The 17,348-nt window shown below is 45.9% G+C and overlaps 1 protein-coding gene across 5 annotated transcripts in view; it reads left to right on the top strand.

Moving 5' to 3' along the window:
- Positions 1–8,955: 8,955 nt before the first annotated feature.
- ARHGAP25 (Rho GTPase activating protein 25) overlaps positions 8,956–17,348 on the top strand; it is a 77,580-nt gene continuing 69,187 nt past the window's right edge. For 3 of the 5 annotated variants that reach the window (XM_040993290.1, XM_040993289.1, XM_040993288.1), the window contains exon 1: positions 8,957–9,324. In XM_040993290.1, coding sequence (XP_040849224.1) covers positions 9,264–9,324 — 61 coding nt within the window. In that variant the 5' untranslated portion in view covers positions 8,957–9,263. Of the gene's footprint in view, positions 9,325–17,348 lie in introns of all 5 variants that reach the window. The other 2 variants (XM_040993286.1, XM_040993287.1) reach the window with 2 other exon arrangements.

Below are 17,348 nucleotides of genomic sequence, written 5' to 3'. Positions count from 1 at the left end.
TCCACTGCTTGGTGCATATCCAAAACGAGTGTAATCATGTGTTGTAACCACACAAAATCTTGTACTTGAATGCTCATAATAGTACTTTTCATAATGACCAAAAGAGAGGGGGAAAACCAAATATCCATCAGCTAATAAGTAAGCAAAACTTGGCATATCCATACAACAGAATACTATTCAACTATGACAAAAATAAGGCTCTGATACGATCTATAATGATACAATCTATAATGCTAATGAGCCTCGAAAATCGCATGTGAAATAAAAGAAGACGGTCACAAAAGATCACCTCTCAATATTACTTGGACCTGCTTACATGAAATGTCCAGAACAGACAAATCGATACAGACAGAAAGTAGATTAGTGAAATGGAAAGGATATGCTAGAGGTCTAGGTCACTTTGAGAATGGTGGCAGTGACAAAAAATGATCTAAAATTGTTGTGTTGATAATACACAGCTCTGAATATACTAAATCATTGAGTTGTTGTACACTTTAAATGGATGGATTGTACTTGTGTGGAAAATATATCAAAAAATATTCTCGGCCAGCACTGGGAGGATTATGGGTTAAGCCACTTCCTGCAAGTGCTGGCACCCAATATGGGCACTGATTTAAGTCCTGGTTGCTCCACTTTCTTTTTTTTTTTTTTTTTTTTATTTAATTTTGACAATCCTTACAAATTTAATTGGGGTAAAAAAGGGTCAAGGTCTAAAGGGGGATATAGAGGAAGAAGCCCCACCCAATCTCCCGCCCACCCCAAGTCCCGGGAGTGGGGTGCGCTCCGAGATACTCGATCAAGTGGTTCCAATAGTTCACTATCCATGGGTCGTTGCCAGTCTCGCCACCCCAATCATGATGTGGTCATTGAAGAGTTCGTTGATTGACACAGTCCCGTCTAGGGTCTCCATTTGCCCAGTCTCTGCTGCCAACAGATGGCTGAGGTTGTTGCTTGATTTGTCCTGTCTTTCCCTGGTTAGGACTCCGAGTCCGGTGTCTCGAATGGGAAGATCCTCGAAGAAATTTTGAGGTATTCCCAGTCCAGATTCCTGCTGTTTTAGTAGCATAGGGTCCGTCACAGTCCACTGCCCCGGACAGCTGGCGGCTGCAGTTGCTGGGCCGGTTCTGTCTCCACCCGTGTCTTCTTACAGTCCCGCCTGGTTCCACCCTGGACGCATTTGTCCCTCGCACGAACTAGTAGGAGTTGCAGCCCAGTCAGGGCGGCCCACAGTAGCCTCAACCAGGCCCACCTCCTACCCTGGCTTGCCAGTATATATGGCATACTAGCCCAGTCTGTCCCCAGTACCCTTCTGTTGCTACAACTAAGCCCAACAACCCTCACCAACTCTGGTTGTAGCTTACTCCAATGGGATTGGTCAGCCTAGCCTGGTTATCACCCAATCTGGTCCCCATGAGGTGCACAGGCGCTGTGTCCCTGCCTGGTCTAGTCTACCCCCCACCCAGCTCCCGCTCCTCAGTGTAACTTGCTGTTCAGCTAGGGAGCCTCCCCTTTTTCTCCTGTCAGCTCTGCCGCCTCCCTTCCTGGTTCTCACTTGTGTTGGTTGGGTGCTGCGGCTGCATCCGGCTCAGGCTACCTCACCTTGGCATTCCAGCCTGCGTGTTACTTTTGTTACGACCGGACCTGGTTCGACCCACACTCTGTTCTGGCGGTCAGATTCACCAGTGGATGACATGAACAGATTCAGCCTGGTCTGCCCCCGACCCAAGCCAAATGCATGCCAGTGGGACACTTTCTATGACCTCTTGGCTGTTGCCTTGCATGTTCCTTGTGCTGACCTGCAGGGTCTGTGTCTTGCCAGAGGAGTTGCCTGGGCTCCTCCATCAGAACCCCTCCATGTGCCAGGTTTCGCGCATGTCAGTGGGTCCATGTGCCAGTTCGCCTCTTATCCTTGTAGGAACAGTGGTCTTTCCTAACTGGCCATCATCCCGTTCTGGTTCTTGCTGTAGAGTGTTTCAGCTTGGCCATGGTCATCCATGCCCCCATATGGCTTGTACATGGCTAAGTTGAGGTTGGGACCTAGCCTAGTCCGCCCCACATCCACCCTGGTACTCCAGAGCACCAGAACATGTTAGTGTCTGGCCCGGCCCGGTACCTCTTTTCCCAATCCACATTTGTGCCAAGGGAGAGGATAGCTGTATCCAGACCCTGCCGCAGCCCCGTCAACCTGTCATGACCTCTGCCTTAGACTCTGTGGCTCAACTTTGTGCTTAATGTGAACCAGTTGGAGCCAAATCCAAGCTGGGCATGTCCTGTGTTGCACTCTGTGTTCCAGTCATACTAGTGGGCTAAGGTTTGCTTAGTCCGAACATTCATCTCTCAGTCCCGCACTTTCATTAAGGTTTCATGTCCCGATTCCTGGGAATCACCAGAAATTAGTGTCTCACCTACACTACCGCTGGTCTTACTTTTGGGTGTCCCAAAGCACCTATTTCATATCCTCAAAACCCCAGAGCTCGCCGCTGGGCGGCCAGCAGGCAGAGCCTGGCACCACTTGGTGCACTGGCCGCCCAAGGCCTGGGTCTCTGCCCCCGCCTCGCAACCGGAAGGGTCACTCCCATGAAGCGCCACCTCCAATGGGAGTTTAACCCAGCCCCTTGCCCGGACATTCGAACCGCCCAGCCTGCCCTGCCGTCAGCCCAAAGCTGACGGGGACAGAGGGGAGCCAGGATTTGACCCCCAGCTCCCTCGCCAGCCCTCGCGAGTACTTACCCGCGAGGGGGCTTAGTTGCCCCCTGGCCAGGGGGATGCCGGCGTCCCTGCCTCCGCCGCAAGCGGCGGAAGCTGTGGCTGGGATTCCGGCATGGTTCGCGCCCGGTTGCTCCACTTTCAATCCAGCTCCCTGCTAATGTGCATGGGAAAACAGTGGAAGATGGCCCAAGACCTTGGGCTCCTGTCCTCCTTGGGGTACCCAGAGGAAGCTCCTGGACTCTGTCTCTCCCTCATTCTCTGTAACTCTGCCTTTCAAATAAATCAAATATTTTTTAAAAGAAATCAAAGAAAAAAACAATGAGATAAAACATAAATATGAGAAAAAGGAAAGTAGTAGAAAAGAATAAATGAAGGACAAACGACACAGTGGATTGCTAGTATGAGGAGACTTAAAATCTCTTAAGAAGATTCTAGAGCCTATGCATTAAGGTTACAAAGATCACTCAGAAACGTTCAACCCCCACAAATGGTCCAGAATCATGTTACACAATCACTTCAGCCCACATATGACACAGAATTGCTTACTTATTTAGTTGAAGGTTCTAAAAAAAAATCAATTAATAGGCCATGTAGGCAATGAGTTTCTCTCATATTGTTGATGGGAACATATTAGTAGAAACTTCTAGAGGGTAATTTGAATATATGACATATCTTAGCATCTGATTATCCACTTTCTTACCATACATGCCTTCAATAATTCCTCCTGGAGTGGGAGGAGGGTGTAAGGCCCAGCCGGGTTGGGCGAGAGTGGCCTAGGAGGAGGCTGAGAAGGGTGGCTGATAAGGCTGCACCAGGAGAAGGCAGCTTCCTCCTCAGTCAGCAGTCCAGCAGTGATGTATGGATCCACCAAGGTCAAAGGGAGCCTTTGACAATCTAGAAGGCACATTCCTTTGTCCTCCCAACCCCTACCTCCACAACCCCCTAATAAAAACAACCCCTCATGTCCCCTGGACATGTTTTCCCTGGCCAGCTATCTGTACCGGACCAGTTAACCTTGCCTGGGAGAGCTCCCAATAAAGCTTGTTTTAAGCTGAACTCTATTCTGTGTCGATTTCTGGTTCTGAACATGAACTCCAATCTTATGGTGGAGGGTGGATTTATCTAGATATTTAGCTATAAGAATGTGATGACAATTGACACACATATCAAATGCTCAGTGAAGCAGAATTTAGCAAATAAATTTTGTTCTTACCTGATAATTAGAAACCATGAGTTTATTGATAAGATGCTTCAGAAAAATGCATAATGACAATAATTTATGTTTTTTTTTTCCTTTGGTCAAAGCAAGCCTAACATTATAAAACAACATTTAGCATTTTGTAAAATTGAAAACACAAACACACATACATGCATGCATATAGCACACATACTTGCAAATATAGTAAGAGACAGGAAATCAGGAAACAGTAAAAATTCTTACCACACATTGGATGGCAAAAGTGATTCTAACTATCTATTGATTTACAAACTTTTACAGATACCACGCCTAGATCTCTGTTGTAGGAAACAATGGCACTAAAAGAAACGTTTAGAAAACTCCCCAATGACCATCACCTGTGCCTCAGTAAGAGCATCAGGCCCTGGTCCAGTGCCTCTGCAGGATATGTCCCTCCAGCCATCCCTGGTGCCTCCTGAAAGCCTGCTGACTTTCCCTAGGCACTTTGATTTGCTACACTTGTCTGGAGGGTCCTGCCTCCCACTATTTCTCATGGGTCACATTTCCTGGAGGCCACAGCTGGCCACCCAAGCAGAGCTAGCCACTTCCTGCTCCCACCCTACCCTGTGCCTGCACTACTTTTACACCCCTCACAACACTGCCTTCTGTTTATACTTCTCTCTTGTGAGTCATTGAAGGATTGGGTCAGGTTCCTGATCTTCCCTATTTACTGCACAGTCCTGGACAAATGTTTATGGATAATGAAAGGATTGAATAAATCGCTATTTCTGAGCTCTTGGCTCTCACAGTTGCAAACCTACATGCAAATGTTTGTGGGTCTCCAAACACAATGTGATGACCCTGACCCCATGGGTTTCTCCTGGGGGTACCCTGACTTCTTGTTCCTCATTACCAAGCCTTGCCCTTTTTTTTTTTTTTTTTTGCATGTACTCACATCTCTATGATTGGGGCCTCCACTGAGAAGTGGAGCCAGAATCATAGCTATTTTCCTACATCCTGTAACAATTCCCTATCCCCCAAACCATGGCCACCAGTTCGTTCTACAAATGACCCCTTGTGCTGTTTTCTTTCTTCCTGGGTCCCCTGCAGCTGCCCTCTGCCCTGCACTCTTTCTCATACTCGGGTCCTTGCCTCAGCCTCCTCTCCTCACCCAAAGAGCAGCAACTTGGAGGCCCCTCTTTCCTCCAGGGTAAAGTCCACACTCTCTCCCAAAGTGTGCTGGGACCTGCAGGCTGTAGCCCCATCTGAACCTGGCCTATCTCCTCTGTCCCCTGACTTCTAGCCTTCCTGAAGACATCTTGCTTGCCTCTATGCCTCTTGTATGCTGTTTTCCATGTCTGGAACCCTTTGGCCTCCCTAACTCAGGTACCAACTTTTCATTTAAATGGCACTACTTCCAGGAAGCCTTCCCTGACTCTCCAAGTCCCAGTTGTAGTTCTTCCCCTATGAACCCTCATAGCTCCCAACACTTCCCCAACATAGCCTTTCTAAGGTTACATTAAAAATGTTTACTCAATTCTTCCTCTCCCACAATAGGTTATAAGGTGCCTGAAGCGAGGAACATACAGCCAGTCTGAATGTTCCTGAACATTCTTCCAAGGTCCTGCTGAAATTTAGGCCTCCATGAATGGTTAGTATACAATGAGGCACAATACATGGACTTTTGCTTTTGCTGTTGTGTATGCTAATTCACAATTTGAGGCCAGAGAAGACATCCTGTGCTTCATGTTTTGCAGGTCCAAGAGAGGGAATGACAATACAACATGGCCCACTCTCCAGCTGAGGGGCCCAGGTGGGGTTCTGCAGAGAAGTAGAGGCACAGCAGCTGTGCTGGGCCTTTACACAGCTGTCCTTTGTCTGCTTGCTTTTCTGAGTCTGCACAGCCAACTTCCCCCACGGGTCATGAGTTTTTCCAGGACTCACAGGGACCAACCCTATACAGCAAAGGAAGTTCCCCGTGTGCTTCTAAATGCTACTTTGAAATATTTTCAGAAATTTAACAAAAAAAAAAAAAAGTTGAGCTGAGCTGAAAATAGTAATTATTGATGTATGGGCAAGGTGGAAGAGAGTCACAGTTGTTGAATGAGGAGTGCCCCAGTGCATTCAGATGGGAATAATGGGATCTGGTGTTCAACAGCACCATGGGGTGATTATAGCTCACAATAACACAATCTATTTGTATCAAGAAGTGGAATAGAGGAGCTGGAGGGCACCCCACACAAAGAAAAGGTAGGAAAAAAGAACAATTGATGGTCTGATATGATTGCTTTAAGTTGTATATATGTGTTAACCTATTGCATTTTACCCTATAGAATGTCTGTGACATGTCAATTCAACATTTAGGAAGAATAGAAAGTGAAATATTTGCAGGGTTTCTGGATTAAAGATCCCAGGATTAAAACTCTGGATGTTGTCAAGGTCCCTGTGGAGATGCTGTAGCAGAGCTCAGGATGACTGTTGCCCCTCAGCAGGGCAGGAGAGATCAGCTGGGTTTGGGTTGGGCAGGTGGTAATGCCAAGTCTGTAACTGGCTGAGCCAAGTTTCAAAGGACTCCAGCACTCCCTGGTAGCTTGTGAGTGGGGTGCAGTGACTTGAAGCCTGGATCCCCTTGGGGCAGTACATACATCCTGCTCCAGAAGCTTTAGGCTTGGCTACAAGGATTGTATAAGCCAATGGAATGTTAGCAGGTGGAATATGGGCTGAAGCTTTCAATACAGTTCTGAGATTCTTGCTTTTAAAGTCTCTTGTCATTCTGGATGAGAATATGCCCCAGGCCATCACTAGCCTGACCCTTTTCCCCTCACCTCCCAAATGGAAGTTTTTCAACTCCTATAGTTTGGGATGACTATTACAGATCTAAACAGAGATGCTTGTGGTTTGGAGTTCAGGAGTGAGGACTTAGTAGGCACAATGCATGCACTGCAAAGCCTGGGCTGGGCATCTGCAGATTCATGGCATTTAAAGTCTTGAGGCAGTTGAGCTCAATAAGGCATATGTGCAGATGGAAAGCAAGTCTATAGGTTAGGCTTGATTTGCTATGAGATCAGAGAAATGAGAAGAAATCATTAAGCAACCAGAGACAGAATGGTCAGAGGATCAGACAGCCAGCCAGACCTGGCCTGGGTGCAGGTAGGCCCCTGGATAGAACACTCAGAGTTGGAGAAAATGATCAAATGTGTCCGGTCTTGCTGACAGGTCAGTGGGCTTTGGATGGAAGGTTGATCGGCTTGTGGCTTTAGCACGGAAAGTTGTAAGTGTCCATGACAAGAATATATTCTTTGGAGTTTTAGGGACAAAAACATCAATGGTGGGAATTTAGGAGGAAAGGAGAAACATCATTCAGTGCAGATAATTCTTACCAAAGCTGTGCTCATAGATGAAGAAATCAGGCTGAGGCTGAAGGAGGAGCAGTGACTGAAGACTTTCTAGAAGATGAGATAAAAAAATGATCAGCTGAATGTGACAGGAAAGTCCAGGAAAGAAGGAAGTGGCAATGCGGTAGGAATGGGAGAGTGATGACAGACAGCTCACCCACGGAGACAGGGAGTGGTAGGGAGCAGGGCCCACATGGAGGAAGGTGGGCAGAGTGTGTGATGGAAAGGGAACTCCTTGAGGGCATTCTCTCCCAGTCGCTGCTCAATGAAACAGAGAGATAGGCCATCAATGGAGGGTGAGCATGTGGTGGGGTGAAGCAGTAGGAGAGCTGAAGAATGAATGGGCCAAGGATGTGTAGCTTGGGTACTGGCTAGCAGAGACCGTTCTGAGCCATTTGTTCCTCCTGTCTGGTAAAGTCGGACTCATCAAGTCAGCCCTCTGTTTGCTTCATTTACAGTTGAGAAAATCACAACAGGGAGTGGTCAAGAAACTTGTCCAAATCACAAAGAAACTGTTAAAGCCCACATTTGAACACAAGCAGTCTGTTACTAAGTTTAGTAACTCGTTTAGGCTGTCTCTGTTCAGCATAGGAAAGCTGCCACCGAAGTGAGCTAAACATCATAAGGGTTGAACAAATACTTGTGGAACAACCACTGGTGTCAGGCTCTGAGCTAGATTCCTCTGTGATGACGAATGTCACCGGAGTTATCATCAACTTCCTTCTGTTTGAATGAGGAGGCAGAGGCGCAGGGAGATGCAGCTACTCTCGAAAAGTTGCAGTGCTGGGATGTTACCATGTAGCACAGCAATTAATGCACTGCTTGCGAGGCCTACATTCCGTATCAGAGTGCCTGGGTTCAAGTCCCAGCTCCTAATTCCAGCTTCCTACTAGTGTGTACCCTGGAAGGTAACCAGTGATGGCCAAAGAACATGGGGCCCTGCGACCACGTGAGTGACCTGGATTGAGTTCCCATTTCCTTGTCTTGGCCTGATTGCTGTAGGGACTGGGGAGATGAACTAGCAGACAAGGGAGCTCTGTTTCTCTGTCTTTTGCATAAATAGGCAAATAAAAAGTTTCTAAAAAGTTGCTGAGCTAGAAAGTCAAAGAACTGCGTCCTGAGCCCCATTGTTGTCTGACGCTGAAGCACACACTCACATGATGTCCACAAGGATAAAGAGCCATCTGCCCTTTAAACGATTCTAGCCAACGAATGTCGCCTTAATTAGCTAAAGACATCGGAACTCTCCCTGCACCTGGCTGGAATCACTCGGATGGGTCATTCATTCTGGGCAGGTGGCGCATCTACTGTGTGGTCCTTACAACTCAGAGAATCTGAAAGGAGATAAGAGGGGAATGCTTGTTGTCTCCCCAATAATTTGGGGATATCTACTTCATCAGGTGAGAAACAGGCAAGCTTAGAGCAGAGGTATGTGGTAGGAGATTCAGACTTGCTTTCTTTTCATCACAAAACCACTTTAGTTTTACAAGCTTTCCAAAAACCATTTTCTCAACAAACGGTGCACATAATGCACCATTACACAGAACAGCCACCCACTTCCTCAAATGCAAGGAAGCAGACAGTTAAAAAAAAAAAAAAAAAAAAAAAAAGCCCAGAAGCAGCCACAGCAGTTGTTTATCAGGACCTTGCTTTGGTGAGGCCTGAGATTCTTTTGAAGAGCTTTGCTTCCCATGACGCAGCGCGCAGAAGGGTCAACTGGGATATTTCTGGTAAAACTGAAAGTGGGAGGAGCTGCACGCCCGCCCCAAGGGCCAGTGAACGGCCGGAGGGGGTATTTGGGTGACAGATGGGTGCACCTCTCATCTGAGAGAAAAGAGAGACCTGTTGGCAAATCAACCTCAAACCTAAGATTGCTGTGAAGCAATAGTAAGAGCAGACACACGCCGGAGGGGAAGAGTGACAAGGCAAGACGGAGCGCCCGTGCCGACAGCCCCCGCCATTTACCCCAACCCGCCGCAAAGATGTCTCTAAAACTGCCCAGGAACTGGGATTTCAATCTGAAGATGGAGGCTGTGAAAATAGGTACGGTCTGAGTGTCTGGGCTGCCTCTGTGGTTCTTATACCTGAGCGCACCCCCCACTCCCCCAATTTGCATGTGGCTGTGCAGGGAACAGAATCTTCTTAAAATGGATCTCCCAGCAAATCAGCAGACTTGAGTTTGGAGGGGTAGGGGGCGGGGGAAGGATTTGCATTAAAATTGATATGTGGACGCTAAGTTCCCAAGTGCTGGGAGGGCCTTCTTTTCCCTTTGGAGGTGGCAGGGGAATGAAGCTCTTTGGAGTGTGGGACCTGGGTTACTGTAAATGGTTGAAGGCTACAGACCATGCACCAAACCGTGAGTTTTTCCTCCACAGATTGTAGAAGAACAGTGTCCATCCTTTTTGGGAATTCTTTCCTGTTTTGAGTTTGTTTACAATAGCAACACCAAGATGGCTGTCTTAAGAAACACTTGATCTGGGAGCGAGTCAATGGGGTTCTATTGGGTGAGCTCGATGGGTACAGGTGGGATTGCCTACAGCAAAAAGTGTGCAACAAAGATAAGACAAAACAGGCAATTGAGAGGGAACAGGAAAGGGAATTCTAAATAGCAGTTGAATTAATTAATCATCTTAGGGGATGTTGACACATTTTCTGAGATATTCTGGCTGTTTATCAGTATGTTTTTCCTCTAGTGTTATTGATGGTGCATTTGTTTTGACCTGTTGCTTCACGGGTATTATAATGTTCTGTCTGGTGATTTTTTCTATTACAAAACTGACCACAGAAATCAGGCCTAGAGTCTTTAGCCCAAAAGCAATTGCTTACGTTTTAGATGGCTCTCACTTGTGTGGTGAGACAGTGTCCATGATACTCACCCTAGGTAAATGTTCAGGTGTTTCTAATAGCTTTGCAGAGTTTTGTCTGAAATGAGCTTTAGGTTGGGACCTCTAATGGTGACAGGTGTGCTACTAAAAAAGTGAGCCATTGAAAAGTCACAAGCGGAGTTTATAGGACAAGGGTCTGTGGAAGGATTTGACAGAAAACCAAGAGCAATCAGAATTCATTCCTCTGGGTAACTAAAGAGGATTAGTGATCCCCATTCAGGCTTGGAATCATTATATCCTGGGTTCAGGGAATTCAGAAACAACTGTTCACACCTTTTCCATACACCGGAGATTCTTCTCCTGACCACCACTGATAAAAAGATACTTGACTAATGCAATTTGCATGAAACAAAAATTCATCTTTCCTTTGAGTGCTTTGTTTCTCCTTACATGGTTCTGTGTTTCAGCAAATATTGGGGTCTTTACTCTCCTTTGGTTTAAAAAGGTAAACATTTAATTTGATTTTTACTAGTTAAATCATTTTCCCCCCAGAGGCATAGGAAGTTACTATAGCAGATATGGGATCTGGGCCTCAGTTGGCAGGATTTCCTGATTTGTACTAATACTTATTAAAATGTGGCCCCATGGATGGCCTGTGTGAGTCATCTTGAGGGCTGGCTAAAACTGCAGATTCCTCAGCACCACCCTAGTTTAGGAAATCTGAACGTCTGGAGGGATTTCCTGGATTCTGCTCTGCTGGGCACCCACCTCCCTCCCACCTGCTGCAGGGGCTGCTATTTAATCATATTAGCTCCAGAGAATTATCATCCATCAAGCACACAGTCCTGTGATTGAACTTACTGGGCACACAATACATCTTGGCTGATTTAATGAATGTTTGGCTACAGGGACATGCCATCATTTAGTATTACTTGAAGAAAAAATTAATAATGTCAACGAAATTCAGAGGAAACTTTGTCGTCATCCATACCATCTATTAAGCCTGCTTCCCTGGCAGAATTGGACTGTAATAGAATGCCTTTTGTGGGTGTCTCTTAGCCTAAGATTCTGATCATGAATGGAGTCCTTTGGGGAGAGATAGTCATAGGGTCCTCCATCACAGGACCCCTGATTTCCTCTCCAGCATCCTGCTCTAGGAAACAAATCAAAAGAGCTCACCTCCATTCAGAAGACTGGGAGACAGGCCAGGAGAGCCAATGACCTCTGGGTTTTCCTACCTGTGTAGTAAGGAGTAGATCAGAATTCTCTACTTGGACACTAAGGACCTTGGGGCTGGGTAATACTTTATTCTGGGGGTGTCCTTTGCATTACAGGATGTTTTGCAGCATCCTTGGCCTCCACTCAGCAAGTTATGAAATCACCTCCACTTGTAATAACCAAAAATGCTTCTAAATATTGCCACATGTTCCCAGGAGATAGAGAGTGGAAGGGAAGACATCTTCCCTGGTGGAGAGTCACAGGAACTAGGAGTAGATGATCACTGAATGGATGTGTTTCACCCAAAGAATACTCAATGATTCTCCAGTTCAATAATCAGCAAGCTTTTAGATATTAGGGTATTTGCAAAAGTTCATGAGCAACTGAATTGATGCATAATTTAATTTTGGTGCAAAAATATCTGAAACTTATGCATAAAAACATTCATAGTACACATTTTCTATGAACACTTTGAAGACCTTTTGTTTGACTTTAGGAGAATGGACAATAACGTGGGAAGATCTTAAAAGAGCACCTATTGGCGAAGCAGTATCTTACTGCTTATTGACCCACTGAGTGGTCTCAGAAGGGGCCCTGCTTTTTGTCGTTGAGCTCCTCCTCTAAACCTCTGAGTGCTGAGCCAGGGCTTAAGCGAAAGTGAAAGTCCCTGGGCTGGGACGGGACTCTCCACTGTGCTTCCACCTTTCAGAACTAAGGGCCCCATGAGGTGGCAGGACTTTCTCAAGACCAGTATCATGGGCCTGGCAGCTCTTGGTGCAGTGTCAGGAGGATGTGGCATAGACCGTCTTGGATCTGAACTGCTGATTTGGTGGGGAGCAAGGCTTGGAAGCAAAAAGGAGTTGGAGCAAGAGGCCTTGACTTGAGGTGGAGTCAAGAGAGCATGCTGCTTCCTTTAACACTTCAGCATCTTGTGCTGCAGTCAAGCAGTTCCATTTGTGACAAATTCTCAATTATTTCACTCTTTCCTGTGTCTGATTTCTCAATTGTATGGCCATCACTGGAGGAGAGGTTCTGGGGCCTGGTATCCCTACTTGCATGTACCTCCCAGGCCTTATGCACCCTGTGCCTTGCAGGTAGGCATCCCGTGGAGGTGGTACTCCTCAGGCAGGGAGTGTCCCAAGCCATTTTGATGTGGGTGTTAAGGAGCCAAGCACTTGGGCCATTTTTCATTGCTTTCACAGGCCATTAGCAGGGAGCCATATTGAACGTGGAACAATAGGGACGTAAATTGGTGCCCATATTGAATGCTGGCATCACAGGAGAAAAGGTTAGACACTATGCTATAATACAGGTTCCACTGATATCTTCATAACTATATCAATTTGTAAAATCATAAGGCTTTATGCAATGTAGGTTACTGTTCTTGTGAAAATAAATCAGATTTGGAAGCATTGTTTTACACAGATTTATGAAGAAATATGTGGAGAGAATAAAATAAATGTAAAGAAAAGTCCTATCAATCGTTAAAAATGATTTGGGAGTTAGGCTCAGAGAACAATCATAAGAGTCACACAGGGGCACCCGTGAGTAAAAAACTGGTCTCACCACCCTCTCCCCTTTATTGCCATTCTGTTCTTGAAGACAGAGATGTGTAAATTCCTCAGTGAGTCACAGACTTGCCATCCTTACATAATCTCTACTGCTGGTTCCAAGTCCATGGGTCTGCCAGTCAGCGCAGAGAGAATATAATTATCCCAAGCCATTAAAACAGAGACATTTTAGGCTCTGGAGACTACCATCTTTCTTTGACAAGAGAGCCGAGAGTGCCCCTAAACTTGCATGATATGAGTCATGCTTCCGAGGAACTGATCTTTTGAGTTTTGAACACAATGGTTTGGTCTTAATTAGATGTGTATCTCTGTCAGAGCAGGAGCTGCATTGCCTTGGTGTCCCCACAGGGTAGGATGTACTCAGCTGTGCTCTCACTTACGCCTTCGCTCTTGTTTTTACTGCCAATAAGGATTTCACTACATCTGGTCCTGATGGCATTGGGAACATGAGACTGAAAACTGGCAAATGCCAGTGACTTCCATGAATCCCTCCCAGGGAGAGAGCTCCTTGAAACTTTGGTGGTCAGAAGTGATTTGGTCTTCCTTGAGGGACTGCTGGGAAGATGGTCATGCAACCTACTGTGGCCCCTCTGGGTCTTGGTGGCCAGGAAGCTGAGATTACACTGAAGCTCACGCACAGTGACTTCCACTCATTTGCTTGATAAGAATTTACATGTTCACAGCACATGGGTTTCTGTCTGAAAACAAAAACTCCATTACTTTTCTCTTACAAAGAAGATATAGGCCTGGTGCAGTAGCCTAGCAACCAAAGTCCTCGCCTTGCATGCACTAGGATCCTATATGGCTGCTGGTTCTAATCCCTGTGGCCCCACTTCCCATCCAGCTCACTGCTTGTGGCATGGGAAAGCAGTAGAGGAAGGCCCAAGGCCTTGGGACCCTGCACTCACATGGGAGACTTCTGGCTTTGGATGGGCTCAACTCTAGTCATTGCGGCCACTTAACGAGTAAGTCAATGGATGGAAGATCTTCCTCTCTGTCTCTTCTCTCTGTACATCTGACTTTCCATTAAAAATAAAACAAATCTTTTTTTTAAAAAGAGGATGGTATAAGTCACATAGCCATCCACAATCTGGAGACAATTTCACACATCCTTGTTGCAGCTGAGTAATACAAATGTTTTGAAAAGTTTTTATTTATTTATTTATTTATTTGAGAAGTAGAGGTGGAGAGAGATACGGATATGGATATAGATATGAATACAGGGAGAGAGAGAGAGTGTTCCAATCCACTGAATCACTCTCCAAGGCTGGCATAGCCAGTTCTGGGTCAGGCTGAAGTGAAGAGCCCAAAAGCCAGGAACTCCATGCAGATTTCCCGCCTGGGTGGTAAGGAGGCAACTACTAAGTACTTGAGCCTTCACCTGCTGCCTTCCAGGGTATTTATTGGCAGGAAGCTGGAACCAGAAGAGGATCCAGAACTCATACTCAGGCACCCTAATGTGGGAGGCAGCATCCCTGGTGGTGTCTTAACCTCTGCACTTAGCATCTACTCTAAGAAGAGTACAAAGAGAAAGCAAAGTGCTGAGGGCCTTTTCTTTTAGCTCACACATGAGAATGCAAGTCTAGAACCACTCATTTTCACTCCCAGGAGCTGCAGAAACTGATACCTTCAGCCAATCCAGGTCAGCCATGTCAGGTCATTTACCACCAGCTCACACATTCATTCACTTGTAAAACATTGGCTCAGCTCGGTGTTGTGGGAACTTGTTAAGCAGTGTTCCCCTTGATGAGCAGCCCTTCACCCACAGCTACAGCTTGGTACAGGGTGTCTCATCTGTGCCTTTGTTCTGCCATATTTTGTCCATGAGCTGCAAAATGCCTGCCGCTGAACTGGGACCAACCCAGGCAACGGCGGCTGCACTTTCTTCTTCCCTCCCCATTCTCTCCTTCCACCCCCAATGTACTCACACCCAGGCTGTTGCTGGAACCTGGACCCAGGACTGCTAAGCCATTTGTGTGCTTCCTTGTTGGTTGGAAGTTGAAAAATGAAAGAGGAAGTCTCTAAAGCACAGAGTATCTATGTCTGATGCAAGATCGTTTTTTTTAAAACAATTTTAGTATCATCATATGAAGTGTACAGAAATAATTTTTTGACAAAAACTAAACTAATAACATGGATTGAGCCAGCTGTGGCATGGTGTCAGCAAGCTCACTCTGGATTCTGAGTGTCTACATTAGAACAGGAATATCACTAATAGCTGCCCTGTGGCCTGGGTCCTGAGATCCTATAAGTATAAAATGTGCATAATCATAGTGCTAGCCAGCACAGCTAGTGTGATTATTAATGGAGATGATTTATGCAAAAGTTTAAGCATAACAGCTGACATACAGTGAGTGTTTCATAAGTGTTAGCTGTCGCCATCATCATCAGCAGCAGCAAGGGCATTACTGCAGTGTAGGTTAGCTCCTTTGAATCAAGTCATGGGGGAAAGACACAACTAGCAGTGGTCTCTGTCAACTTTATCCTTCTTACTTTTCTTTAGACATCTGATTTCTTGTGGGGCATTGCAGTGGCAGCTGGGTGGTTTTCTGTGTGCTGAAAGGGCCCACAGCTGGTTTACCCCTGACTGGCACATACAGTGTGAGGCTCCCGTCTTACCCACCCTCAGTTTTGCTGTTACTCTCCAGTGGTTCTCGCTATCACATTCCTTCCCTCTCACTATTGTGAATTCATTTAGAACCCAAATAACCACTTCGTGCCTGGGGGAAGCATCTCACTGCTCACAGATCCCCCAGAGTTGTACAACAATAGACACTCAGTGGTCTTTCGAGTCCTTTCAGCCCATCCCTTCTGGGTTCTGGTTGAAGAGCCCTCTGCTTTATCTTCTGTTTGATGTCCATGTTCTTCATGAGAACATTCCATGTTTTTCCTCCCAGCCAGGTGACCAGCTTTCCCAATTTGCCTGCAACTTGGAAGGTCCCAGGTTTATGGGACCGTCAATGTGAAAACCGAGAAAGTCACCTTAGAATCAATTCTCCTGGGCTATAAAAGCCAGGTGTTTTCAAAAAGCAAATGGCATAATTCTGATATGTACTCCATGTGTTCCTTGAATTGTGAGATGACACAGTTCAGAGTGAAAATAGAGTTATGGGAAAACTATTTTTAAACAAAAGATTTATTCACTTATTAATTTTAAAAAGAGAGACATAGATAAATGGAGGGAGCCCCCCCTCCCCCCATCAGTCCAGGCAAGTCTAAGCTGAAAGCCTGGGACAGGAACTCCATCTGTAGCTCACACGTGAGTGTAGGAGCCCAAGCATTGGTGCCATCATTCACTCCCTCCCATGGCACATTAACAGGGAGCTCAACAGGAAATGAAGCAACCAAGGCTTGAATGGGAATGCCAGGGTTGTGGGTAGTGGCATAATTTGCTATGTCACTAAAGCTGATCCTGGAATGACTTCTTGAAGCCCAGAATTCTGTTCTTTCTTCCTAGTATCTGCAGGTAGGAGTCCTCCTAATTCATTTTCATGTTAGCCTGGGTGATACTAACATGCTCACTTCCTCCATCTCTTTGTATGAAATCTATTCTTGCTCAGACTTCCTTTGGAAGGATAGGGAGCCACATCTACCAGTGCACTGAAGGTACGTCTTCCCAGAATCACATGTGCTGCCCTCTACGCTTCCTGTTCTATTTTCTAGACCTTTTCTCCCCCACTTGCTCTTCCTCTCTCCCATCACCACAGCCACCACTCCCTGGGAAGTCTTCTAATATTGTCCGACTATAACACGTTTCTCTTTCCCTGGAACTATGCCACTTTGTTCATTTGTCTTCTTTTATGCTTGACACATGTTTAGTGGACACCTGCTATCTCTGAGTGCTGGCCTAGACTCAGAATGGAACAAGATGCAGTAGATTTTATTGAGAAATTCAGGGAAGTAACACTCATCTGTTTAAAAGTTTTGAAAATATGGCATTTCCTGAGCCAGCACATGATTTGTTCTGTGGTTGCAGTCTCCTCTCCCCCACTGAAATCACAGCCTGTGAAGACCTGCATGGGACAAGCTCTGCACAAAGTCTGTGCATCCCTCCCAAAATAAGTTGAGTTTCCGATTATGACTGCTATGCTGGGTGAGTGTCAACAGAGAGTCCCCACAAACAATGTAATCACAGTTCTCCTAATGAAGTTGATGTGTTTCTCTCCAGAAAGTTTTGTAAGTAACTAGGTCTCAGGCCAACACCAGATTATCATCATACCTAATTTTTCTGCTGTCAGCCTTTCCCAGCTTTGTAATAAACATTGATTGAGAATGCAGTCACATTTGTGTCTTCTCAGTCAAAAGTAAGGTTCCCAGGTACCATTTTTTTCTGGAAAGAAAAAAGGAAAGTCTTGCCCGAGCTGAGTGGGAAATTCAGACTGTCTTGAACAACAGGGACTTAGCGACAGTCTTTTTGTCACCTCTCTGCCTTTGAGCAACTCACTTTTATGTC

Source organism: Ochotona curzoniae, unplaced genomic scaffold (genome assembly GCF_017591425.1).
Source record: "Ochotona curzoniae isolate NIBS_2020 unplaced genomic scaffold, NIBS_Ocur_1.0 contig_883, whole genome shotgun sequence".
In the NCBI taxonomy this organism is placed as follows: Eukaryota; Metazoa; Chordata; class Mammalia; order Lagomorpha; family Ochotonidae; genus Ochotona; species Ochotona curzoniae.
The sequence above is the reverse complement of the archived record's forward strand: the minus strand, read 5'-3'. Positions and strand labels throughout refer to the sequence as shown.